Source organism: Miniopterus schreibersii, assembly GCF_964146895.1.
Source record: "Miniopterus schreibersii genome assembly, chromosome: 19".
Taxonomy (NCBI): domain Eukaryota; kingdom Metazoa; phylum Chordata; class Mammalia; order Chiroptera; family Miniopteridae; genus Miniopterus; species Miniopterus schreibersii.
The window spans coordinates 7,190,490-7,218,071 of record NC_138119.1 but is presented as its reverse complement, the minus strand read 5'-3'; the positions used below and the strand labels follow the sequence as shown (position 1 = coordinate 7,218,071).

The 27,582-nt window shown below is 41.4% G+C and overlaps 1 protein-coding gene across 2 annotated transcripts; it reads left to right on the top strand.

Annotated features, from left to right (window-relative positions):
- Positions 1-396: 396 nt before the first annotated feature.
- Positions 397-27,544, top strand: PHTF1 (putative homeodomain transcription factor 1). Of its 2 annotated transcripts, XR_013997679.1 has the most exons (20): positions 397-488; positions 808-882; positions 1,407-1,463; positions 8,190-8,259; positions 8,754-8,912; positions 10,776-10,932; positions 12,126-12,260; positions 13,420-13,579; positions 14,303-14,476; positions 14,586-14,675; positions 16,030-16,254; positions 17,421-17,549; positions 17,964-18,236; positions 18,880-19,011; positions 19,552-19,638; positions 21,982-22,137; positions 23,234-23,329; positions 23,742-23,867; positions 24,374-24,473; positions 27,456-27,544. XR_013997679.1 is itself a non-coding variant. In XM_081120984.1 (19 exons), the coding sequence occupies exons 2-19, from the start codon at positions 838-840 to the stop codon at positions 24,392-24,394; spliced, it is 2,292 nt and encodes a 763-aa protein (XP_080977110.1). In that variant the 5' UTR covers positions 397-488; positions 808-837; the 3' UTR covers positions 24,395-25,005. The 2 variants fall into 2 exon arrangements, 1 of the variants encoding a protein (XP_080977110.1); XM_081120984.1 differs by lacking the exon at positions 27,456-27,544 and having other exon boundaries at positions 24,374-25,005.
- Positions 27,545-27,582: the final 38 nt, after the last annotated feature.

Here is a 27,582-nt window from a genome sequence, read left to right as displayed (position 1 = left end):
CTCGGCGGCGAAACCCGGAAAGCGGAAGCCGCGCCCGGCCGCCCGGGGTCCGCCGTCGCCCCCGTCGCCCCGCTCCGGGCCGCAGAGTCACCGCCCGCCCGCCCGCGAGGACGCGCCGGGGTCCCGAGGCGGCCGCCCCCCGGCCCGGGGCCTCGGCACCTGGCTCTCCACCGGGCGCGGAGCCTTCGCTCCCGCCGCCGAGACGGGGGACCCTGCGAACCCCCGCCCCTGCTTATTCGAGGGCCACTCCGTTGACCCCGTAGGTCGGGCTTGGAGGACCCCGGGTCTGTGGCCACAGACTGTCCCCCTCCGGGCGCTGGGCGGAAGGCGGCCCCCACGGTCTCCATGGTAACGGCCCGGCCGGCGTCGCCGCGTCGGGGGAAGATGCGGCCTGAGGGGCCCGCCGCCTCGCCCCCAGCCTCGCGGCCCGGCCGGGGCCACTGAGCGCGACGGTCCGGGCCGCCGGCCCGCGGGGCAGCGGGCGCCAGGTGAGAGCGGGCGCCGGGCGGGGGGGAGGGGCGGGAGGGGGCAGGTGGCAGGTCCCCTCGGGCGCCTCCCCTCCCCGTTCCCCGCGCCCGGGGACACACTCGGGTAAAAACATCGCGGAGGCGCCTGTGCGGCCGCCGCTGCGCCACAGGCCGCGCGGTTTGCCTCGGTTCGGGTTCCTTTGTTTCTCTTTTTCGCGGCCCACAGCCTGCGAACCGGAGCGGCTCCGGGAGAGGCTGAGAGAAGCGGCTTTTGAGTCCCGCCCGGACCGGGGCGATACCCCCGGCAGCCGCGCTCAGCCCGGCTCCTCTTCCCTTTCAGTGACCCCCCGCGCTCAGGCTGGCGACCCAGATGGCCTCGAGTGAGAGAGATGCTATCTCGTGGTACCAGAAGAAGGTAATGCCGGTGCCGGGCACGGGTAAAGCGCACTCTGGGCTCCCGCGGAGCTGTCGGGCTCGTTTCCCCCGGGGGTTCTGAGGTGATTTCTCAACGTGCATGGAGGGGCTGGTGGACCAGGCTGTTAGGTCTTTTAAAGCCAGTTCCAGGCCCCCCAGGGAGATGTTCAAGTCACCCCCCTTCTTCAGGCCACATCCACAGTGCCCCAGAAATGCTGTGAAACTTTGCTGCTGACCAGAGGGCTCGGTTTCAGACCTGAAACCGACGTCGGGGCTCCGACGGCCCTGCGGGCGGCGGCGCCGAGCCCCGCGCCCCCACCTTGTACCCGCCCCAGTTTCCCTTAAGAACTGGAAACGTTTTCCGGGGGTCGCCACAGATCCTCACTTCACTCGAACTCTGAGCAGCCACAGACATTTTCCAGAGAAGCATATTGATGTTTTAACTAGCTTACGGCTTTCGTGAGGTTTGAGCTTAAAGAAAAGCGTTTCCTTTGCACCGTTTAAATAGCCTGCTCCTTGTTTCAGATTGGAGCATATGATCAGCAGATATGGGAAAAGTCAATCGAACAGACTCAGATTAAGGTAAATTGATTTCTTGGATTCGAGCTTTGTTTTACTGTGTTAATGCCAAGAGAGGATTGTACTTAACTTAAAAAAAAACACAAAAAACCCGCCCTTTCCCATCCTGGATGGCGTTCTTTATTGTTTGGAGTTGGTGAGGCCAACAGCGCTGCAAGCGGAAGGGGAGACGGCAGTTGACTCTTGGCCTCGGTATTGGGGAAATAGAAAGAAGTGGCTGGTCTGTGATGCGCTGGAAAGCAAATGTCCCATGTTAAACCAAGCTCTGGCCTTTTCACTGCCCAGTTTTACTTGGTGCCGGTGTAGGCCCAGTGTAGAGCTTCAGAGTTTTCAAGAAAAGCTGGGAATATGTATTTTTATATGAAATATCTGGATATTTTAGACCCACGCCCCCTCCCTCCCCTCTTTCTCCACCTCTCCCCTCCCCTTTCTCTTCCCCTTCCCCTGCAAGCCAAATAAAATCCACTTGTGGCCGGAACCACCTTTTCCATTATTGGTTTAGAGTCAACTTTTTTTCTACAGTGCTGTTAGAACTGAGCAGTCTCTTGGGGTTATTTCATGCTAACTAGCCAACCAAAACGGATGTGTGGTTCAGAGTGCCAGTATATTCATTTATAATAGGGGAGGGGGCGTTAAATATTCTAATGTTCTGAAGTCAGGGTTGTGGCGGTTCCCGGGTTTGATTCCAGCCAAGGGAACATACCTCGGTTGCAGGCTCAAACCCCAGTCCTGGTCGGGGTGTGTATGGGAGGCAACCAATCAATGTGTGTCTCTCACATCGATGTTTCTCTCTCTCTCTCCCCCCCCTTCCACTCTCTCTGAAAAGCAATGGAAAAAATATCCTCAGGTGAGGATTGAAAAAACAACAAAAATCATGGAGCTCACAATGACTTTCAACCTCAAACTTTATGCCCGGCCTGACTATTAACCAGGTGTAAAGGCCCCGCATGAAGATACATTGAGACCTTCAAAGTCTCAAAAAAATGCATCACCCACGTGCCCTCTCTCAGAAGGCGGGGAGGACACGTGAGAGAGCAGCCCAAACAGAGGGACCGTAATACCAGGAGAGAGGACAGCTGACAGGTGTAAAGGGGATCTAGGGAGAGGGAGAGAAGCCCTCGGATGAGCTCACATCAGGCCTGGAGAAGCATACCACAGTGGAGCAGGAGGACGGGAGCTATGACCTAGATGTCTCGGGGGAAAGAAAGCAGCATTTGGGGTGTGGGAGTGCACTGGGAGCAGATTTGTAACTCTTACTGGGAGTTTTATGAGTTAGTAGAATATATGGATAAAATTAAGTGAATGAAAAAAAATTAGGCAATTACAATTCTCGGACAAACAAAATTTGTGAGAGGAACTGTAATCATTGTTTATATTTGGCTTAGCTGGGGACAATATGTAATCTTCACACTCAAAACAGCAAACATGTATTTAACTGAAATTGTGATTAAACTATATAGGGGAGACTATAGTTCAGGAGGGGCATGTGTTTGTGTTTGGTGGCGTATTAATACTGAGCATGTAGTATGTGTCTGGCAGTACTCTAAGTACTACACACACGCACACTCTTAATTGATCTTTACATCAATCCTATGAGGTAGATGTATTATTGTTCCCATTTTATTCAGTCAGGGATGGGGAACCTTTTTTCTTCCAAGGGCCATTTGGATATTTATAGCATCATTCTTGGGCCATACAAAATTAACAACTTAAAAATTAGCTGTGAAATGAGCTCCTAGATTTATTGAATTTCAAGTCCCGCCTGCACCCGCCTTGGCAGGGCCAGAGCAAATGATTCTGTGGGCTGTATACGGCTCGTGGGCCGGACATTCCTCACCCCTTTAAAGGTGAAGGAACCAAGGCACAGAAAGGCTGAATAAGAAAGCTGCCTCCTCACCTTCAACAATAAAAAAGGAATGGATAGCATCTAAAAGTGAACAAAACACGATACACGTCTTATTTAGAAGTTAAAAAGAAGAAATAACCAAGAAGTAGGAATCAAGGGTAAGGAAGGGTGAGGTTGGAATTTTTTTTTTATTAGCTTTTTAATATAAGCATTATTTTAATAAAAATAAAATTTTCCCCTCTGAAAAATGGAAGATGTATTAAATGAAATTACCTGAATAATAAGATAGATATATGGGATCTATTTGAGATAAACAGATAGATTGATGGTTATAGAAGTATATGAATATATGGGTATGTGGGTATACCAATATCTTTCACTTATACCAATAACAAAAACAAATCACCAACATTTAGGCATGAGCTTTGGAGTCAGATAGACTTAAATATGTATTAGTTTCCCTAATTATTCACTTGCCTACCTGTAAGAAGATTGCTGTGCTGTCATGTGACTTGTAGTGCTTCCTGTGGGAGGAGAATTCCTCCCTCGGACTTCAGGCTTGGTGAGTGGAAGAATGTGAGCGAATGGCCCTGTCCCTTCTCTTGTCTTTCCTTTTGGTTGAGTAGCTAGAGTGTTAAAATTGGGATTCGGAATTTTTCTGTGGCTTCATCTTCACACCGATTCCACATTTTCAATTAGCCTAAAGTTCTGGATTCTACCTCCTAATATCTTTTGAACATAAGTACTTTACCCAGTTCATGCTGCTAATGACCTGGTCTGGCCAGATCTGCTGGAGCACAGCAGGATCTGTGTTTTATGTGTTTATTGTCTGTGTCTACATCAGCTTGACCGGAACAGCAGCTGAGTAGAGTAGCTGCCACGGAGACCAAGTAGCCCACAGGGCCTGAAATACCACCTGGGCCCTTACAGATAAAAGCTGTCCACTCTGATCTAGATGACTGGAGTAGCTTTTTTTTTTTAACCCTCACCTGAGGATATTTTTTCCATTGCTTTTCAGAGAGAGTGGAAGTGGGGAAGAGAGAGAAACATCAATGTGAGAGAGACACATAGATTGGTTGCCTTCTGCACGTGCCCCAACTGGGGCAAAGCCTGCAACTGAGGTACGTGCCCTTGGCCGGCATCAAACCCAGGACCACTAGTCTGCAGGCTAATGCTCTAACCACTGAGCAAAGTGGCCAGGGCTCGAGTAGCTTTTTAAACTTTGTTTTCTCTGCGTCTTGTTTCCCCTCACCCTCACTGATGCTGGCTCTTTGTGATCTTATTAGTGTTTTAACACAAATCTGATTGTTTTTCTTCTGTTTAAAACTCTTCTCTGACTTCCTAGTACCCTTCCAGTAAATTCACATTCTTAGCTTGATTATAATCTCCACCTCCACCCTGCTTGCGGCCTTCTCGAAATTCGTTTACTTTGCATCTGCTATCTCTTATTTCTTATGCTTTTCTTGGCTCCCCCCTTTGCCACAACTCCTGTCTACTGTTGCAAATTCTTATACATCCTTCAGGCCTCAGGTATTTTCCTTTGGGAACCTTTGACTGTTAAACCTGAGGTAGGTGGCCTTTGGACATGCTCCTATAGTGCTGTCCTTGCCTTGTAGTTGTTTCGTTCAGCATGTGCACTAAATCAGCAGTGACTTCCTTTTTTGCCTGGCTATATAGTAGTTTGGTTCTTTTAATGGCGATAAAATGGAAATTTCGGCACACTAAGAGGTCAAGATGTGTTGCAGGGTTTCACTGGTCCTTTATATACCCTGTTAAATAGAGTTCGCTAGTCCAGCAGCACCTCCAGTGGTTTTGTCCCTCTGCCTAAAAGTGGGAACCACATTGTTCAGGTGTTGCAGTTATGTTGGAGGTATTACCTTAAAAATAAAAGGCTGAAGGGAGAGGCAACAAGCATTTATATCAGATTTTAAAAAAGAGCAAGTTGGGAAGCACTGATTCAGGCAGAAACCAAATACTGTTCCAATTAGGAGGCAAAGGCAAGGGGGTGTTTATGAGAACGGGAAGGGGAACAGTTACATCAGTAGAAGGAAGGCGATGCTATAGGTGCAGATCAGCTAACGCAGTGACGCTAATTCTAAGCAGTATTTTTACTTTTCAGTCCGATGATCATAGTACGCGCTTTCTTGCTATCCTTGCAAACAGTTCTTTGGGACACAATGTTGTTTAGGTCCAGCCCAAAGATATTGCCAGTTCTCACGTTCCAAAGGTTTGAGGAGGCAGACAGGCAAGGCAGATCCTCTGGGGTAGCAGCCCCGGCTCCATTTTAAAGTTGCTCCATTTATATTATTTTTTTAAATGGGCCAACAGGAGAGGGCTGGATCCAGCCAGCGAACTTGCAGACCACTACTCTGGCTCCTAGTGCAGGGCTATGCTGAATCTCCCCTAGTCTTTCCCTGGGCTGCTAGGGGAGCGTGGTGGCCAGTTAGGAAACTCACTCCCAGCTCCCAGGCTGTAATCTCATTGAACCTTTCAGAGCAAGTGACCTTGTCTGATCTCAAACCAAACCTCTCCCTGCATTGATTAGGGATGTGCTGTGTACCGTGCGGTGAGAGGCAGGGCGTCGGGGTTTGCGGGAGAGTGGCTGGGTTAGAATGTCCATGCCTTGGTTTCCTCATCTGTAAAGGGAGCACGATGAAAGTACTGCTCCCACGGGGTAGTGAGGGCCTGTGTGCTGAGCACGTTAATATAAGTGTTTGGAAAGTGCTGCGCACGTTTCCTCTTGTCGCACCTGCTGTAGAATGTGCAGGACAAAGCACAGGGGTCCAGAAACAAAAGCATGGCATGTGTTTTCCTCGGCACACACACACACATGCAAAAGTGTATAGTGACCTTCTCATCTCTCAAGATCAGTGGTCATAAATTTACCAATGACTTCTAGTCCCTTAGGAAAGACAGAATGGTGAGGGCTGGTGGGACATTTTCCTGAGCCCCCCACACGTTTGCCTTAGTTGTGTGTCTTCCCTTCTGTCCTGCGCACCCTTCAAAGATAGAACCGTGTCGACTCGCTTACTGCTGTATTCCTGGCTCAAGTAGAGTGTCTGGCGATGGAGGACACACGTCGAATATTTGTTGATTAAGTGAATGAATGGATGCGTTTCTGTTGGTTGCTAAGGGAGGTTTTCATAGTTTGGTATTTATCCCTAGTTAATGCTAATTTTAATTTTATAACATTATAGGTGAAAATTCTAGAAAGCAAAGAAAATAGAAAAATGAATTTGGCCCCAAAGTTAAAGCACTTTGAGCTTTTTTAGTTAGATTAGTACTTGATGCAAATGTCTACAAGGCCCGTGTTTGTTAGAATACAATACAGTCATATTTTTACTTTTTAAATTTTCATTCTGATTTTGAATATAACATAAATGTTATGCCCATGAATAGTATGCATAACTCAAAAATTAGTGTACATGTTTCTTCAGAGGGTTATTTTTCCCCTGATACACCTAATTTTCAAATGTTCATTTCTTCTTATATCTAATTTTATTACATTTAGGATTTTAGGATATTTTTCTGTAAAATCTATAGTTTATAGTTGAATTGGATAGAAGTATAGGTGAATTGGATAGAAATAGATCTATAGTGTGTAGTTGAATTGGATAAAAGTTATAGTTTGTAGTTGTTTCTATCCAATTTCTATCCAACAAGTTTCTATCAAATTCAACTAAAATTGTTAGGCTGCAGTTATTTAGTTAAACAGAGCTAAAGATCAATACTGGCTCAATGTCTTAAATGGAAAAATAGTAAATTACTGTAATCTTTAATTTTTACATTAATTTAAATATTTAAATATTTAATTTAAAAAACTTGATCAGGAATTAGCATGTACAAATGTTGATTGAGCATGAAATTAAAATTCATCTTTTAAAACAGTTTTGCTTATTAATAGCAATAAAACAAAGCTGTTAGGCAAACCAGGATATATAAAAGATAACGAACAAATTTATTTTGATTCATAATAATATGCAGCAAGGTTTTGCGACTTTTAAATCCTGAGTTTTTTCTGTAAAAACCATTGTCCACATGTTAATAAAATAGAGTAAGTGCCTTTGGAGAAATAATGATTAATTTAAGAAGCATTCAAAACTTGGAGATATAACATGTACTCTGGAAAGTCCATGCATTTGTTTTAGAGGCATGAATATAGTGTTGAATAGGAATGCATATAGTCTTTAATAACATAAATTAATCTCCTTTAATTTCAAATGGTAGAAGACAGAGGCGCTGAAAGGAGTGTTTCCTTTGAAAACATGTTCATGACTAGATTTCTGATTGAATGTGGTAGATTGGCCACACACATTTTTAATCTCTCCCTATTGCGTCACCACTAAAATTACACGAAAGGACTATACAGGGTGGGGCAGAGGTAGGTTTACAGTTGTTTGTATGGAAAATAACACAGTAATTAATAATAATACAAGCATACACTCTGTGTTTTATGTACTCACAACTGTAAACCTACTTTTGTCCCACCTATATATTAGATGATTTCTAAAATCAATAAATTAAAAAACAGGAATATACACATATTATTTAGATGTATGCAAGTAAATACCAAGAGAAACAGCTAAAAAAAGATGAAAGTTATTTATTTTTAATGAATGGAATTTGGAGGAGCGATGGGTCAGGGAATTACTGTTTTTCCCTCACTAATATTTTGGCACTGTGATTATTTTTAAAAGTGCGTGCATGCCTTAATAAAACCGAAAGCTCAAACAAAATAAGTATTAATAACAAGTTTCTTTAAGAGGCATTAGGATTAAGCATTCCCAGTAAGAGGGAGTCAGATATAGAGAAACATAAGTTTACCTTTTGTATTTAAAAGGGCTTTTTCCTTTTATTTCTGTTTTTGTTTTGTTTCATCCCAGGGCTTCAAAAACAAACCAAAAAAGATGGGTCACATAAAACCAGACTTGATTGACGTTGACTTAATCAGAGGTGAGTTCTAAACTTGGTTGGTTTCTCGTATATATTATTATTTTATGGTGGTACTGAAGATTACTTTCAGATATTGTCTCTACGTGATAATGTACTTAAATTTCCAAAAGTAATCTTCCTACCTCATCATTCAGGCTTTAGCATTTTCCCCCCTTTGCTTTAGTACCGTGTGGCTACACAAATTACTTGGTGACCATAGGGGTCAAGAGGGAGGGATGAGCTTGTAATTAAGACAAGTATACAGTATTATAAAACATTCAAGTTAGCCTGACTTATTTTGAGCTTCTTGCCTCATAATTGAGGCAAGAAGTTATTATATCTAAGATTCCTCTTAGACGTAAGTTAGTACATTCTTTTTAACTGAACAGACTACATGCTGACTTTTTTTGTGTGCTGCTTTTTGCTCTCACCTGTTTTTAATAGAGTGTTACAAGTGGGCATCAGTCTACAGTGTATGTAAATGTTTGATGGTTTCTTTCATTGTATGTTTAAAGGCTCAACATTTGCCAAAGCCAAACCTGAAATTCCATGGACATCTCTGACTCGGAAGGGGCTCGTTCGAGTTGTGTTTTTCCCATTGTTCAGCAACTGGTGGATTCAGGTTACCTCTTTAAGAATCTTCGTTTGGCTGCTACTGCTTTACCTCATGCAAGGTAATTGGAGGGGTTGGAATAAGTTCTGACCGTTTCTTTGTGCTGTTTTTGCTATTGGATGGTGCAGACCTTATTGTCCTTACGTTTACCCTTTCATTTGATGGTTTAAAGTACAGAGAAATGAAGGGACATGCAGCATTTGGAGATCATCTGAAAATTATTTACTCTCCTCTTGAATGTCTTTCATCTGCCTCACTGGCCGGGCTTCTCGGTAGTCTTCTGTCTGATATTTGAGTATTGGATTACCTCAAGGCTGGATCCCGGATTCTCTTCTTTTCTCTGGGCATTTTCATCAAGTCCCATTTCTTTTCTCTCTGAAATAATCTTAAGGCTTTTCACATGGCTGTTTTTTCTCATCTTTAAGTTCTCAATGCAGATGAAAGATGTAACTTTGTAGAGAGGCCATCCTCTGTGTACTTTCTAAACAGCCCTCCCCTTCTCTGGTCACTGTCACAGGAACCTGTTTTGATTTCTCTGTTACACACCACTACCCGGTGTTTTCCCTCTTCTCACTCTGTGCAGGGACCCAGTGTATCCTCTTGACCACTGTATTGCCGTTGCCTACCAGGGATACTCTCTGAAAGCGTTCCATGGACACTGTGGTTGTACCTGTGCAAAAAGGCGTGAATTACAACAAAGAGTAGTGAACATTGGGTTGGGTGAAAGGATTAGGGTGATTTTTGTTTTCCTTATGTTGATTTTTTTGAATTGTTTAAGTTATAAAATGACAAAAAGATTAGGAATTTACAAATCTGTAAGTTTAATTTTATAAAGTCATGGCAAGTGCTGTCCAATGGAATTTCTGTGATGATGGAAATGTTCTGTATCTGCCCAGTGCAGTAGCTTACTGGGCACTCAAAGTGTGGTTCCTGTGAATAAGGACCTGCATTTTAAATGTTATTTCATTGTGCTTAAGTCTTTATAACTGTCATTTTAATGGCTGTATAATATTCCATTATATGGGCATACCATCATTTAAAACTCGTGTTAGCATCTTTATAATAGTCTAGCATATGGATTTACCGTAAACACCTTTTTACTCCATTATATAAAATTTTATGGATCTATAATTTATGTAACTGTTTCCAAATTGTGAGCATTTAGGTTGGTTCTGATTTTTTCTCTCAATACTGCCCTCATGAACACAATCTTCCATATTTTGTTATTTCTTTAGCATTTATTCTCTGAAACAGAATCAACAGACCAAAGAGTGTCAACATTTTAAGGATTTTAGTACATACAGGGTGGGCAAAAGTAGATTTACAGTTGTGAGTACGTGAAAGTTTATTCTTGTATTATTTATTAATTATTGTATTGTTTTCCATCTGAACAACTGTAAACCTACTTTTGCCCCATCCTATAGTGAAATTGCTGGTGACGCAATTCTTTTGGAAATTAGTAGATGAGAGTACCTGTTTTACCATAGTCTTAGCAGCATTATTATAAATTAAAAAATTGTTCCTAATTTAAGACAAAAAATAGTACTTTGTTTCTTTAATGTGCATTTCTTTGGTCACTTGTAAGGGGAAAGCTAAGTGTTTTCCATGTGTGTTATTGAAGAATTCCTGTCTTTCGTGTTGGATAATTGTATGTATTAGGTTTCATGCACTCTGGTCTAGGTCTGGGCTACATGTTCTGAACCGTCCCCTTGGGTGGTTGTTCTTGGGTTATCACACTGCCAGAAAGGGCTCCTGGTTTTTACTCAGCTAACGTGCAGGCAGAGTATACGGTAGGAAATCATGTGCTTTTACTTGGGTACTTTCTAAAATGATAGGTATTTGTAGAAATAATTTGTGTACTTAACTAGAATTGGTTTTAAAGATGACCCCTAATGTTGTACACTTTGAAACCTCTTCTTTTCAGTTATAGCACTTGTGTTATATTTGATGATGCCTATTGTGAATGTAAGTGAAGTACTTGGACCCTTGTGCCTTATGTTACTTATGGGAACCGTCCACTGTCAAATCGTGTCGACTCAGATAGCAAGGCCATCAGGAAGCAATGGGAACCGGAGGAGAAGGTGAGATGGGAGCGTGCACTTGTAGTTGTGACTTTTCTGGGAGAGGCATGGTAGATACTGAAAAATCTGTCATGAAAGTAGTGAAAAATCTTTCGATTTGCATACATTTTTATTATTTTGGGGCTTAAAAAAAAAGCTTTGCTTTTCATTTTCCTCCCCGATGCTAAGAAACCTTGCCATGAACCTTCATCACAGGCAGGATTTTGTCATTCAGTTGCTTAGAAGGAAATTCCTATACTAGTTCTATATTATTCCTTATTAAAATTGATCAAATAATGGTTTTGAACAAGTGTTCTTGTTCAAAATCTAGTCTTAAGATTTGGTGAAAATTCACTATAAGCAAGGATCTTAGTACAGGTGGGTTACTGCTACTACAAGTTTCACCCTTTCTCAGTAGTGCATAATAAGGGGATTTCTACGGGTTTTAAACTTTTAATAAAAGTTGATTTGACTTTTCTACACATAGGCTTCATGTCATGTTTTTCTCTGTTCTGTGCTCTGTGCGGGCTTGGAAGTTGTCAAAGGTTCCTTAGGTATATGTGGTATTTTTCCTCAGAGTATCTGTAGATTTTTGTTTCCCTCAGCAGTTAATAAATATGATTTTTTTTTCATTTGCTGCATTAAATTTCAACATATTTATTCTTATTTTTGAGTATTATTTTCAAAACACACTTTTCTTCCCCAAAAGAAGATTCCTTGGGAATTCAGCTCAGGTGATCAATGCCCACGAAGGGTTCGCGTGTTGGGCTGGGCCATGGTGGTGGTCCTAGGCTGCCTCTGTTGGCTGCTGGAGGGCAGTACTGAGTGACTATTTGCTCTTATCTTGTGTTCTGATTGAGTGTGCCAAATGGGGTAGATTTCTGACACCTGTGTTAAAGGAATCGTGCCTTCTGCTGATGGTGCCTGAACAGGCTCTAAATTAGATGGTGAAAATTGTTTTCCTTGTAATGTTTTAAAATAGCAGTTCTATTCCTTTAATGAGTGAACAAGATGATAACACAGGTCTTTGGTTTGGGACCTGTTTTTGCCCTTAAGTCAGAACTGTCCTTGCACACTTATCCTCATTCTGTGAAAGTTAATTATACTTAATTTCAGGTGGTAGTATGTTAGGATAATTTTCTGGAAGGGATATCTTGGGCAGAAATAGAAAAGATCTTGAATAATCTGAAGTGTTGAAATACTTTTTTTAATAGAAAATTACGAAAAACTGTGAATGGTGATGGGAGCCGAGAAAATGGAAGTAACTTCTCTGATAAAGTCAGAGGAGTTGAAACTGTGGAACCTATACCCTTGACTGGTGGCTTTTGGGAGACTCTCTTTGGCAACAGGTGGGAAGTGTTACCTTGGAATTTTTATTTGATTTTGTCTTTACATTAGTGTTTACATGGTGTAAATCTGAGTAGGCCATAGGAGTACCTAGTGTAAGCCTGTTATCACAGTGTGATTTTGGAAGGCTCTAGAATTGCTTACTCAGCCTGTCCCCACTGTCACGTTACCTGTAAGTTCAGTAATCTTCCATAAATGTTTCACTCTGTTTGACCTTCAATGATCTTTTTAGACCCCAAGATTACAGAAATAAAAGTACTCTAAAGGGTAAATATCTTAAGCCATGTGAACCAACATCATGAGAGAAAGAAGGATTTGAAAAAGATATTTTTCAGTGTCAAAGCTGATCCGCCTTAGAAATGGGATGTGGGATAGGAAGCTGGTGTTGATGGGCTATGGGGCAGAAAGAGAAGTTGGTCCAAGACATTCTTCCTCCTCCAAGGTCTGTAGGCTGTGACAGCACTAGCATGACTCAAAGAGAGACTTACTGGTTGTATATTAATGAGTGTCACTCAAAAATAAAGTTCTTTCACAGTTACTGTTTTGAAGACGAAGTATGTTCACCTATTTTTCCAAAGATACATTTACACGCTTTAGTTGATGTGTGTGAGTTCTTTGTACTGAGCATTGTGCTGGGCACTGGGCACATCCATTCTCAGTGATTTTACTGTCTAGTTAGGAGTAGCAGGTAGGGTGCATTCACAGCACTGTACAAATATTGTAAAAGATTGCATGCTCACTGCAGGCCATGTGGTCCAGCGATGGAGCGATCATTCTAGAGTGGAGTAGTCAGCAAGAGTCGTGCAGGAGCCGAGAGCTGTCAGGCTTTGAGGGACAGGAGAGGGGAGGGCATTCTACAAAGTGTCACAGACAGGCGATGGAAGGTGGTGGTGTGTTTGAGGGGAGAAAGCGGAGAAGACTGTGAACCTGCTTCCTCGCAAAACTGGAAAGTGCAGCTTCCTTTCAATTAACTGACCCAAGTTTTGGTGACTAGAGATAACTGTATTGTCTTTCTCTACCCTCAGCAAGCGCGAAGTCTAAAAATTATGATTTCTGAATTTTCTAGGTTTTCAGAGTAAAATCCAGAATTGACTGGATTTCGTGGAAGATGTTAATTTCAGAACACTAGTCAGTGATCTTGTTTTTCTTTTAAAAAAATAGGGCTAAAACAGTAAGATTAATATGTAACAAAGGGACTGAAACCAGCAATGACACCAGTTACCTGCGTCCTATCATTAAGAAGAGACAGGGGCAACCAGAGATTAAAATGTGGCCAACGACAGAGAAAGCAAAGTTTTCAGATGGCGAGAAGCGCCGTAGGGTAAGATTTTGATGGATATAAATATAACAAGATCTTTTCTTTCCCATGGAAATGTTTTGTCCTTAGACCCTGCTTACAGATGTGAAATAGATGCTAACAGGCTTGTATAATTTGTCTTCAGTAAGTGACATGTAAACCCATAGGACAGGAAAGGGGGATGGTCACATAAGACTTGTGCCGTTTCTGGGGCTAGAGTTGTTAGTGCACCTGCTGCTGGCCCAGCCTCACAGTGGGCTGGTAGATCTCATCCACAGGTTGTGTTGAGGCGGCTGTCGCAGTCCAGAGATGCGATGATAGTTAATATTTTTGTGTCATTCCTACAGCCGGGCACTATTCTAAGTCTTTACATGTCGTAACCCGTTTCATTTGTTTCAACAAGCCCGTGTCACAGTTGCTTGTGTTATCATTGCTTTTCAGATGATGAGGCCGAGCCCCAGAAAGATAGCAATGTGCCTAAGGTTACATGGCTTGTGATTCAGACTTAGAGTTTGACTTGCGCCTGTGCTTCTTACCCCTTTGTAACTGCCTCACTGCTTAGACTGTTTAGCTTCAGGTTCAGTAATTGTCTTTATTGAGATCAAGCCCTGTATCGGATTGTTCAGTTCTGGCTGATTTGACTTTTTACTGTTTCCTAGTTTTTACATGCTTTCTTGTGTGTACACCTGCAGCTTGCTAGAGTATTTTGGGCTGTCCCCTGGGAAGGAATTGCTGTTCTCTTTGTAGGAGGCCTGCAGGCGTGTGTGTAGCGGGATGTCAGATGATCTGTCAAGTGAAGAAGATGCTGATGCCCGGACACAGATGATGATACTACGGCGGAGTGTGGAAGGGGCCTCCAGTGACAATGGCTGTGAGGTCAAGAACAGGAAATCAATACTTCCAAGGCACATAAACTCTCAGGTAATTATATTTTAGTTTAGAAAAATCTAGGCATTAACTTCTAAATCATCGAATAGTTACACAGTGTTTAACATGTTTCCCCATTGTTCACTGGCTTGATTTTTGGCAGGTAACGAAAACCCCTGCCAAGTGGTGTCATATTATGCGGGATTCAGATAGTCTGGCCGAATCCGAATTTGAATCAGCAGTTTTCAGCCAGGTAATGAATCCGTTAGAGCACTGTTCAGGGCATATCCTCAAGTGTAATAACTTCATTCATTCCTTTTTAAATGAGTTGTCCCAAAGTGGTGTTTATATTTGCCTGCCCCTCTCCTGCGTCCACCTATCTAACAGCTCCTGTGTGACTGCTCACCCCCAGAAACAGAATGAACTCTTTTCATCTTGACTTAATCTTTTTTTTTTGTTTGTGTTTTGTTTTTTTTTACTTTTTTATTCTATTTTTAAATTAAATTTATTGGGGTGACATTGGTTAATAAGATTATATAGGTTTCAAGTGTACATTTCTGTGATACGTGGTCTGTATATTGCATTGTGTGCCCACCACCCAAAGTCGTTTCATCTCCCATCACCATATTGGCCCCCTTTACCCTTTGCTAACCGCCCCCGCCCATTTTGACTTAATCTTAAAAGGATCATAGGTGATGCTCAGAAAGAGGTTCCTCAGTCCTCACATAATGAGAAGCTTGCTTAATGTTCACCTGAAATACGGAGTTTAAATCTGACGAGGACTGATTTTTGGGAAAGGACCCCGGAGAGATGGGAGCAGAAAATCCCATCCTGAGAGCTAATGGGCATACTGTACATTGGGGGTATTATGACTCAGGGGAGAGCAGAGTAGATGGTGGTGGTGTGGTTTCTGTTTTGACTGACAGGGCAGTCAGGGTCATGGCAAAACGTCTGTCTTTATGTTTTTGCTGCAGGAGAGCTGCTCGGTTCATCCTTTTCTCTGCCAGCGACTCATGTTTGGCAGGCCCTGGACATGACTAGCTCTATAGTCCCGCTCACAATATTTAGAGAAGGGGAACCTGGGTATGTCAGAGGCTCATCTGTGCTTACCTCCAGGGCAGGTCCTCTGGATGTGCTTGCAGGAGCCACTCCATCCCAGGACATTTTGCTGAACAATCCTGACTTGTCAATAACTTCTTAAAGGGAGCCTACTTAGCAATCAATCAATCATATCTATATATGCTGGTACTTTTTTTTTTTTACTTTAGAAAAGTTAAAGAAAAAATTTTTAAAAATTTCAATTACAATTGACATTTAATCTTATACTAGTTTCAGGTGTACAGCATAGGGGTTAGACCTTTATATAACTTACAAAGTGATCCTGAGAGTGTTGTTTTAAAGTCCTGCTTGTTACAGTCATCAGAGTTTGACATTTAAATATTAAAATGTATTACTATTATGTGGAAGCCTTGTGAATAAATGAATACATAGTGATTGACTTAGGAAAGCTTGCCTGCCATCACCATAGATAAGTCCTTTTAATTGTATTTCATATCTGTAATTGTTTTTAAAAAGTGAATGAAAAATATCTTTGTTTTCCTTTAAAGGGCTCCAGATCCGGTGTGAGTGGTGGTGGCTCTCAAAGCATCAATATGTCGAGAAGGGACTCAGAAAGCACCCGCCACGACTCAGAGACCGAGGATATGTTGTGGGATGATCTGCTGCATGGCCCAGAGTGCAGGTCGTCTGTCACCAGTGACAGTGAGGGGACCCATGTGCACACCCTTCACTCAGGGACCAAACGTGACCCCAAAGAGGATGTTTTTCAGCAGGTGTGTAAAGGCAGTGGTAATAATGGCTAATCTGTACTGTGTGCTTACCCTGTGCGGGCATTGTATTATCTCATTGAAGTTTATAATAATCGTATTAGGTTGGTGCTATTATCACCCCTAATTTAGAGATGGGGAAATAGGGATGTTGGGATTAGAACTCGGGGGGAAGTACCCTAGAGTTGCCCTAACCTAAATTTTCTCATTCTCTGCACTGTGTTTCTAACTGGTCATCACTTTCTCTCCTTTCTGCTCTATAACATCTGTATCTGTCCTCCTGGGCCACCCTGCTTGGTGCACACCGTCATCAGCTCCCATCTGGTCACCACAGCAGCTTCCCTCGGCTCGCTCCCCCTTCCTTCATTTTCCACACTGGAGCCAGAATGACGTTTCATATCTGATGCCAGTCCCTTTACAATCTTTTGCCAAATCAATGACCAAGTCAGTAAGTGCTCATCAGCATTACGCGAAGCATTGTGGTAGAAAGAGCATACACCGTACTGTCCTTTATTAGAAAGTTATATTCCAGTTTGGGATAAGATTACTATATGGGAAATAAGTAAAGGGCACCAAAAATGCAGCATACAATTAGATGCTAATCTGTCTGATATAGACTATAAGGTTTTTAATTTCACAGAAGGGCAAAACAAGGCTTGTGGCGATCAGAGAGGACCACGTGGGTGAAGTGGGACTTGAGCTGCCCGCTGCTTGAAGCACAAGATGTGATGCGGCAGAGGAGAAAGGGGGCAGTTTTCACTGCGACTGTCTCTTCTTACATTTCCTATGCTTTTCTGTGTCCTCATGTGATATCCAAGGCTTAGCACCTCTCATAACTGACATCCTCCGGCCCCAGGAGAGTGTGCTACCCTAGAAATACTTCCTCAGTACCTGGTGCATACACCAGGCTTATCCTCACTTCATGCTTAGAGAGAGCGTGGAATCCTGGTGCTATAGAGGACATTTGGCTCCTCTCCGGTAAGAAAATGACGTAGCAAAGAAAAAAGGACACAAACAAGCACCACTGAGGAGGGTGCTGGTGTGATGAGTTGTGAGGGAGGCGACAGTGATGAGGTGGAGCACCGGCCGAGGGAGCTGGGAGCTGGACACGGGGAGAAGTCCAGTGGAGGAGAGAAAGCAGCGGATAGAAATGGTTCTGTTTTTCTTCTCAGAACCACTTATTCTGGCTTCAGAACTCAAGTCCTGCCTCTGATCGAGTGAGTGCAATCATCTGGGAAGGAAATGAGTGCAAGAAGATGGATATGTCTGTGTTAGAAATAAGCGGCATCATCATGAGCAGGGTAAGACTTAAGGATTGTGGTTTTCAGATCTTTCAAAAAATCTACTTAGTGACCAGCAGCAATTTCGTAGAACAATTTAGTGATCAAAACACTGACTCTGCTTTTGAAACGCGAATATATGTATTTTTAATTTTAGCGTCAGAGTCTTTGGGTGGTAAATTTCGTTTTGTTACAAAGGTAGAGACCTTTGTGAGCATGATCAGTTGTTCAGGTATACTCTGTGAATATTCCTTATCTTGTGTAAGCGTAATTTTTAATAAGGTCTAAAGTCATAAATCCGGACATCATCTTTATTTGTACTTCTTTTAGATTTAAAGATTTAGTTTTTAATCACCTAAGTAGTATTTGATAAATGCTGCTACATAACTCCGTTCAGCTATGTAATAACGATGGCCACCCTGAATTGATTCCCAGGTTAATGCGTATCAGCAAGGAGGAGGTTATCAGATGCTGGGCAATGTTGTCACTGTTGGACTAGCGTTTTTCCCTTGTTTGCATCGACTTTTCCGTGAGAAGAGCCTTGACCAGCTAAAGTCCATTTCAGCCGAGGAGATCCTGACTCTCTTTTGTGGGGCACCACCGGTTACCCCTATTATTATTTTGTCCATAATTAATTTTTTTGAACGATTGTGTCTTACGTGGATGTTTTTTTTCATGATGTGTGTGGCAGAGAGAACATATAAACAGGTTGGTGGAAAATTAAAATTTCTCACATCTGCTCTTACATATAATACTTCATTGATTTTTGTTCTCTGATATTGATTATTCAAGTGATTTCTTATCATCTGACATTTTGCTGAGCCCCTGGGTGGGAGGAAGGGGCTTAGCCAGAGAGCGAGCCTAGCTGACTGCTTAGCACCTGCACCCCAATGTGCCTTTGCTGTTTTCTGTCTGTCACACGTGTAGTAATCCTCACAGTACAATGGTTCTGTGAAAAACATCCAAGTGAGAGTTAAAATGATTGAGATTTGATAGGAGTTAGGGATTGAGGACTTAATATATTGGTGATATGTGTAAAAAACAGGGTTTTGAATGGAAATGTAATTTAGGAGTAAACCAGACTTCTGTATAAACATTTGTTTTTGAACTTGGGGATTTACAAAGGTGTCCGGAGAATGTCCGCCTCACTGAAGAAGTGTGTGACTGTCACATGCTTTGGAAGCAGCGGGAGAATGACCTGTTGACGTTCTTCGCTGCCTGGCTTAGTGATCGCCGATTAGAATTTCATCCTTTTAACCATGTCTGTAGGCTGGGAATGTTGTTGACAATCATATAAATACACAGACACATATGTACATTTCACTTTGTGATGTTTGTTTTCAACCTCCAGAGATTTTTATTTGCAAAACTCTTCAGCCATATTACTTCTGCCAGGAAAGCTAGAAAATATGAAATACCTCATTTCAGACTTAAAAAGGTGGAGAACATTAAGATATGGTTATCACTGCGTTCCTTTCTAAAGGTGAGTTTTGTTGATTAACAATAGACCATATGGAAGAATATACAGGAACCATGCTCATAGGAATTTCTGGCAGCAGGTAGCAATGGGCAGTGTAGTTAGTTCTGTGTGCTGGACAGATTGTCAGTGGCTGGTAGGCTCGCTGGACGCCAACTTGAGAGTGATACGCCTGCAGGCTGGTGGAAGTAAGTAAAAGCTTAGAAAGGGAAAAGAAAATTTAAATTCCTAGGGCAGATCGATAAATTGAATATTGCATCTTTTTCTGATTTTTTGGAAAATATTCCAGCTGAAAATACGCCAGTGAATCAGTCATGCCCTTAATTTAGAACAGCATGGATTTCAGTGCTTAATTAAAGTTGAAGGTGTTAAAATTCTATGTCAGAAACTTCTTATAAGTGTTTAACATTAATGTAGAAAGACAAAAAGAAAAAAAAGAAACAAAACAAAAAACACATTAATGTAGTAAAATCAGACTGTTCCTGATGTGAGAGCTGTGGCTGCCCCTAACGGCAACCTCACAGGTGAACCTGTGTCACTCCACAGAGACGGGGTCCGCAGCGTTCAGTTGACGTGGTTGTATCCTCGGTCTTCTTACTGACGCTTTCGATTGCTTTCATTTGTTGTGCGCAGGTAAGAGTTCCATATCTGTTTTGGACCACTTCACTGCATTTAAGTACATATATTTTTAATGTACCTCAATTTCTTTTGCTCTTTTGAATACTTGTTAATTTTCCTAACTTTTGTAACTTTTGAGAATAAAGGTAATTTTGAAGTCCTTTAAGACTCCAAGATCACTCTAATTTAATTTTAGTTTGTAATTTTTGATCTATGATAAAGCTGTCATGCCATGATGGCGGAAAAGATAGAGATTTTCTAACTCCATCATTTCTTCTACGTTTATTAGTTGTTATTTTAAGGTAGACCTTTCTTTCCCACTCATTTATTTATTCATTCCTTATTATACTGTGGGCTCATTTATTCTTATTTTTATCCAATGGATGGTAATATATTACTGTACTTGTTGCCTAAATCATCCCAGATTTGGCCAGTGGGAGACCCTTCTGTGTCTTTTTTTTTTAAATTGATTTCAGAGAGAGGAAGGGAGAGGGAGAGAGAGAGAGAGAAGCACAATGATGAGAATCATTGATCGGCTGCTTCCTGCACGCCCCCTACTGGGGATCCAGCCGGAAACCTGGGCGTGTGTCCTGACCAGGAATCGAACCCTGACCTCCTGGTTCATAGGTCACTGCTCAGCTACTGAGCCATGCTGGCTGGGCCCTTCTCTGTCCTTTTGACAGATTTCTGTATCTTCTTTTTGTTGCACTTTTGTGCTTGCTTCATTACAAGAAGTTACAGGCTTATTCCCATTTATTAAGTTTAAACTTAATTCTGCTGTGGTCAGACAACATCCTTAGGTTTTCAGTCCTTTGAATATGCAGAGGTAGCTTCATTTTCCAGCATATGGTCAGTTTTATTAAATCTTCCATCAGCACTTTGTGTTACTCGTGTGCTTCATTTAAATTTTACGTATTTCTTAAACTCATAAGATGTAATTATTAATGTTATTTATAGTCAATTATTTATTTTTATTTACCTGCATATTTACCCTTTCTATTGCTTTTCATTAGTCCTTGTCTTTCTTTGTTTTTCTGTGGATTATTTTCCTTCTGCCTGAAGAATCTGGTGGTGGTGAATTCTGTTTTTGTTTGAAAATGTCTTTTGTCACTTTTATGTTTGAAGGATATTGTCACTGGGTATAGATTTCTAGGTTGCCAGTTACTGTCAGCACTTGTAGGATTCTGTTGTCTTCTGATTTCCATATTTTATCTTGAGAAGTCAGTTATTCTTATGGCCACTAGTTTAAAAGTAATGTTCTTTCTCTCTGCCTGGTTTTAAGGGTTTTTCTTTGTGTTTGGTTTCATAGCGATTTGGCTGTGGTTTGTCTATTCGTTATCTATCGCTGAGCAGTAAATTGTATCACCTGCTGAAGAGGTGCACCTTGGTTGCTACTCATTGTTACTTTCCTCCCCTAGTCATAAGTAATTGGCTGGAGTGAACATCTGACCCCAACTAAGCTAAATATATTCCCTTTTGGAGATCAGAACTGAAAATCTGAGATATAAGTGGTGGACTTTGGAGAAGAAGGATCAGTTGGGATCACAGGGACCAGTAGGATGCTGTGACAGACTAAGGCTGGAACAAGTCAGAATTACGGAGGAGCAGTAAACAAGGGTCTTGGAAGGCAGTGGAATTTGCTAAGAGGAGTGGAGATGGGAGCCCAAATGGCCCTGGGGAAGAGGGCAGCTGCTTGGTGACTTCCTCCTCTTCAAAAGGCCTACCTTTGGTCTCTGTGAGCATTCTCTGTATATTCAGTAAATTCCATTTTACCTTGGGCTTACAGGAATAAAGCTCTTTACTTTGAAATCAGTAACAACAACAACAAAATTGGAAAAAAACAAAAACTTGACATATAACAGGTATTTAATAACTGGTAGCGGCTGCTGCTGCTGTTCAGGTTCTAAACTGGAATAAGGAACTGATTCCTCGGGATGCTCTAGTCACCCCAGTGGGGTGGGCCATGCAGTTTAGAGAGCACTACTAGCCATGCACTATTAGCCATGAGCAAATTTAATTTATTCCTGTAAGCCCAAGGTAAAAATGGTCACCATGTAATTGGGAGTGGGCACACTGGTGGTTAGAGGCCGGAAATGCATTGGTCTTATTTTACTTACTGTATTATGGTTTCCTCCTTTATTACTTCCAGACCTTTGCTGTCTTTCATGCAAAGGAAAAAAATCTAATAAATGTGGAGAAATACATAATGACTAGTTAAATAGATGTTTTATGAGATAAAACTCTTCTGAGTATTAAAATATTGCTATCTTGTAAATGATTTAAATAGCTGTCATAAAGGACTAACTACAAATTTTAAGACAAATGAAAAACTTTACTTCTTTTTGGTCCTTTGTATAGGTTCTCCAAGGACATAAAACTTTCCTGAATGATGCTTATAATTGGGAGTTTCTGATCTGGGAATCAGCTTTACTACTTTTCTTACTGCGCCTGGCCTCACTGGGGTCTGAAACCAATAAGAAATACAGCAACGTTTCAATATTACTTACTGAACAGGTATTGATATGTCCCGGCTGGTTTGCTTCAGTGGTTAGAGATGGCATGATAAGATTTGTGCAGAAGACTCAAAAAAAAAAAAAAAAAAAGCCTGTCACTTTTTAGCTATATGACCTTACACATCACACTTTGTTACTATGTAATTGTTTGCTTCCTATAAAATGAGGATAGCCTTTTCCCCACCTGCTCCCAGGATTGTTGTAAGAAGTAAGATCTAATGGATTGGAAATACTTTGTATACTATAAAGGTTTTCTGTTGGTGGGAATGGAGCATACTGGTACTCTCATATTCTCCATTGTTAGATCTTTAGAGTACTTGTAATTTAAGTATGTTAATAAACTTCTAGAACAACTTTTGTCTCAGACATAGAATACATTAAGGGTTTGGAAAATACTTGCTTGTTAGTATGTGAATAGCTATGAAGACTGAGAAATTTTTCTTATAAATATAGCATAGTATGACATTTAAAAATGTTTTATGTTTATCCATAAATTTTAAATAAAAGCATTTGGTATAGCATTAGTTCTTTTTTAAAATATTTTTTTGTCTTAGAATTATAGTGGAGAATTCTTCCTATAAGGGAAAAAATACATTTTTCATTGTTTTGGTATTTAAATTGCTTTATCATTTCTTCACTAAATGGCTTTTCTTTTTTTTCTTTTCTTTCTTTTCTTTTTTAAGGTTAGAGCTTGGTAGACATTTATTTATTTATTATTTATTTGTAGTGATTTCAGAGAGAGAGAAACATCAATGACGAGAATCATTGATCGGCTGCCTCCTGTACACCCCCTACTGGGGATTGAGCCCGCAACCCGGGCATGTGCCCTGACTGGGAATCAAACAGTGATCTCCTGGATCCTAGGTCGATGTTCAACCACTGAGCCACACCGGCCGGGCTAACTGGCTTTTCTTTGCCAGACATGACTGATTAGGGATGGGGGCCAGGGTACGTGGTATACGTGCTTCTTAGAAATAGCTGCTGGAATTTTTACACTGATTTTACTTGAAAACATGATCCTTAAAATCTGCCAGATTTAATGCTGTATATCTATGTTTTCCTATGACATTTACCTTAATCTCTGTTCCTTCCCTTAGATTAACTTATATCTTAAGATGGAAAAAAAGCCAACTAAGAAAGAACAGCTTACTCTAGTAAACAATGTATTAAAACTGTCCACCAAATTGTTGAAAGTAAGTACTATCCTACGACACTCTTTTACTACCATTTAAATTAAGTCAATGCTCTGCTTCCTGGAGAAGAGCCTAGTAACAGGCAGGTGCCCGGCCGAGGAGACTCACAACACCAACTCGATGGTTTTAGGTTAATGACCATATAAGAAAAAATTTCCCATTTGTTACCTGGGTTCTGGGGATTGCTGATGTCTGTCACATCTCTTAAATTACATTTTTTTAAAAAATCACAAATAACATTGCTGAATCCACCTTAAAAAACGTAGCTAGTGAAACGTGGGTGACCCTAGTACAGCTGAACATTAAGGGAAGACAGCCTTAGGCAGCCACCCTCACCGAAGACCTAAACCCAGCCCAGAATTGCTGATACTGAGAAACCACGTCTCATCTCTGTGCTTTTATGTGTCTGTAGGAGCTGGACACACCATTTCGACTCTATGGACTGACAATGAATCCCTTAATCTACAACATCACACGAGTAGTAATCCTTTCTGCTGTCTCGGGCGTTATAAGTGATCTTCTGGGATTTAATATACGAGTGAGTAGGAGTACTGGCCACTCTAGCATCTGCCTGAGTCTTAAAAACGAATCTTTGTAATAATTATCTTTGATCTTCACTGTGTGTGTGTCTGACATGGAAATAACTCTTGGAAGTAAAGAGACACGTTTTGATTGGTGGTCCACAGGCTTCTCAGCTTAGGTTTTCCCCTTTCAAAGAAGCACAGTATCCTTTGCTCTTGAATTGCACAAAAATCAAGCTTGACTCTCATGTCAGATTAATAGTGTGAGCTGAGGGAGGGTCTTCCTCTGACTTAGGGACATGTGCGCGGTTGGATTGAATGAACACCCAGATCCCATGAACTGCAGTATGATTTTTGATCCTGGACACTTTTCATGGTTTTTTCTCTATGGTGTCCTGTGGTGGTTGCATCCAGGGTTTTTCTTCTTGTTAAAGGGCTCTTGGTTCTTACTCATGTGAGTGTGCTTATAAACCCCACCTGTTGGTCTTAAAACTAACTTATTTTGGTGACTTTCTTTTCTTAGCTATGGAAAATTAAATCCTAAGCTGAGCCATGTGCCTGGACTCGCTCCCCTTGCTGGCATCGATACCTCCCCATGAAGGAAAGAGATGACCGGAGAAACCGTGAGACCCCCACCCACTTGTTCATACACAGAGGTGCCCTCCGCCCTGCCTGATCTCACGAATGGTGTTTTCAAGAGAGAGCCAGTCCTTTTCCAACTGGGCTGCATGCTAAAAACTTATCTTCACAGTTTTCCAACAATGTGAATAGTTAGGAGACTAGAGACTGTGTTATGGTAACACAAGGACCACTTTTGAAGTTAGGGCATTTATCTTGGACATTTCAGTGCTGTGACAGTTATGTTTACTGGAAATGGTCTTTTGGGTAACTATACAAGGTACCCAGAACAAGAGGCAAATATGCTTCATTGGAAATATGCAAATGCAGTACTTTCTATTCCAGCGTACAAAACCGGAGATTTCGTTTCTCTAGCAGAGAGATCAAACTTGAACTATTTTAGGTTGAACTCAAATAAAAGAACTTTATTGGAGAATGTCAGTTTCTAGGCTGCTTTTTTGTCATTGAAGGAAAAAAATAACCTTTTAAACTGAGTTTCTGTTAAACTATGGATAAATGTTTAATTTGTTTATACTTAAAAAAAAAACAACTTTATTGATTTCAGGGAGAGGGCAGCAGAGGGAGAGAGAGAGAGAGAAACACCAATGATGAGAGAGTCATTGGGGATGGAGCCTGCAACCCGGGCACGTGCCCTGACAGGGAATCGAACCTCGATCTCCTGGATCCTAGGTCAATGCTCAACTGCTGAGCCATGCCTGGCCGGGCTAATTTGTTTATAAATTTGAGGTTAATTTGGTAACTGTTGTTGGTGAAGGAGTCATGCGTATGATATGCCATGTAATTCAGCGTGAGATCTAAGGACGTGCTCATCCATGACCACCACACGTGGTTTCCCTATCGGTTGTCTGAGCTGTTTCCTATCACAGTACAGAGTGAAGCACTGATGGTTTATATGGATCCAGCCCTTAGTGCAGTTTCAGGTCCTCAGTGTCTGTACTTAGCCAAATATGCTTTGATGACTTAGTCTCTACCAGTATCCCCTGTCACACACATGGGCATGTACCTGTGTTCGTAGAAACTCCACTAGTCTACATATAATTCTTAGTAATCGAGTTACCTGCTTTGAAGCATCTATTGAGGCAAATTGAAAACTTGAACATTTTAATAAGATTTTGTGAATTCTTGAATGTTAGAAACTTAGTTATTATGTGTGAAGTATATACAAGCAGACCTCATTTTATTGCACTTGGCTTTATTGCATCTCACAGATGTTGCTTTTTTTGCAAATTGAAGGCAAAGCCCTCCACCAGCAAAAAGATGATGAATCTGCAGTATCTGCCTGTGTTCATGCAAAATCAGTGTTCCACATACCCTGGTACGCAGGAAGGTTTTTGAGGTTTAAAGATGAATTTTTCAAGAGACCAGGGATTGGGATTAGACATTTCTGGTTCATACCCTCGGTTCATACCCTCGGTTCTGCCGCTTATGAGCTTCATAATCTGGGGCAAGTTACTTAACCTCTTTGTATGTTTCCTTAGCTGTTAAATGGGGATGCCACCTACCTAATAGGCTGTCAAAGAGGTTATCTTGTAAGGTACTTAGCACAGCCTAAAGTCCTTAGCACTTAGTAAACCCACAGTAAACAGTTGTTACTGCCGTTTAAAGCCCTTCAAAAATCTTTCACTGATAGATTCCTAACTGTGAAGAGAGGAACAGGAAGCGAGGTTGCGGAACTAGAAGTGGGTTATCAAAAATACGCGGCCATTCTAAATGCTGCCTGAGGTATACAGATTTTAAAGGGAAACCCTCATCACAGTGATTGGCCTTGAGAAGGAACTTCTGTAAAGGCACTTCAGCGTCTCAACAGGTGGCTCCGAGAAATCTTGCTTGTACTGTTTTCCATAAGGAACAGCAGCAGTGGTCTCAAATCCAAGGCTCAGTGCAGATTTCAGACAAAGACAGATGCCTTTTTCCTCCTACAAAAGATGCTGCTCTGCTTTTTATTTGCAATTTCTACTGAGACTAAATTCTCTGGTTGAAATGCAGTATTTAGAATAGTCTACCCTTGTGTGTTGTTTCTGTTACAATTTTGATGGCGTATAATTGGTTTAAATTTTCAGGTGGTTAAAATTAGACAGGGTGGGGCAGAAATAGAATTATAGTTGTTTGTATGGAAAATAACATAATAATAAGTATTAGTACAGGAATAAACTGTGTTTCAGGTCCTCACACCCGTAAACCTACTTTTGCTCCACCCTGTATGTGGTTGCTCAACCAGCAACTTGGGAATCATCCTTAGCTCATTTATGCCTCACATCCAGTCACCAAGCCTTTGAACAATTATTTGGTAGATTTTTCTAATCAGTCCACTCTTTTGTAACCCCACTTCTACCGCCCTAGTGTAAGTCAGCATCCTTTGTTTTTTAAAACTTATTTCTGCTCTTACCTTCCCCACTAGAATGTAAGTCCTTCAGGCAGGGACTTTTGTTCCCTTCTAAGTCTCCAGAACTCAGAACAGTAGGTACCTGACCCTGCAATAGGTACTCAGTATAAATCTGTAGAATAAATGCAAGTAGACCTCGAATAATTTACCATTCATACAATTATTTCTTCTTCAAGGATGGATGAGTTTAACTTCAGGATTCTGCTATGCTCGGTGCTTTGTATCTGTTTAATGATTTCTAGGGGCTTGGTCTTTTGTTTTGATCCCCAAAAGGAGTGATGTAACATACAATATACTCTGATAATACTGAGCTGTTACTGAGAAATGAAACCAAAATATAAGAGCAGGCTATTCATACATTGATTTGGAACAGTAATAACCAGAGGACAAGAATAATACCTATTCACTTAATTTTATAATTTGTTGCATTGGGAAAACATCCCCCCTAAAACTGCTGTGGAGGTTTAACCTCAGACTTCCTGACCATGTCAGTTGTGGCCCATGAATCATATAAACTGAACACTTTAAATAGCTGAAGAAGCAGATACTTGCCTAATAGGCGTGTGGTTTTCTTGACTTTCAGACATGTAGGAAAATTCTCAATTCCAGTGTGTCTCACAAAGTACAAGCTGGCGGATCTATGTTTTTAGTTTTGGTTAACTGCATTTAGAGGTAAGTAGACTTATGCACTGCAAAAATAACCTTTCAAA

Bases quoted from the DNA above. Each gene is read 5' to 3' on its own strand.
- PHTF1 (XM_081120984.1), top strand. From the start codon at position 838: ATGGCCTCGAGTGAGAGAGATGCTATCTCGTGGTACCAGAAGAAG. The intron at 8,913-10,775 runs GTAATTGGAGGG...TCTTCTTTTCAG, and splicing joins ACTGCTTTACCTCATGCAAG to TTATAGCACTTGTGTTATAT. The intron at 19,012-19,551 runs GTGAGTTTTGTT...GTCACTCCACAG, and splicing joins CACTGCGTTCCTTTCTAAAG to AGACGGGGTCCGCAGCGTTC.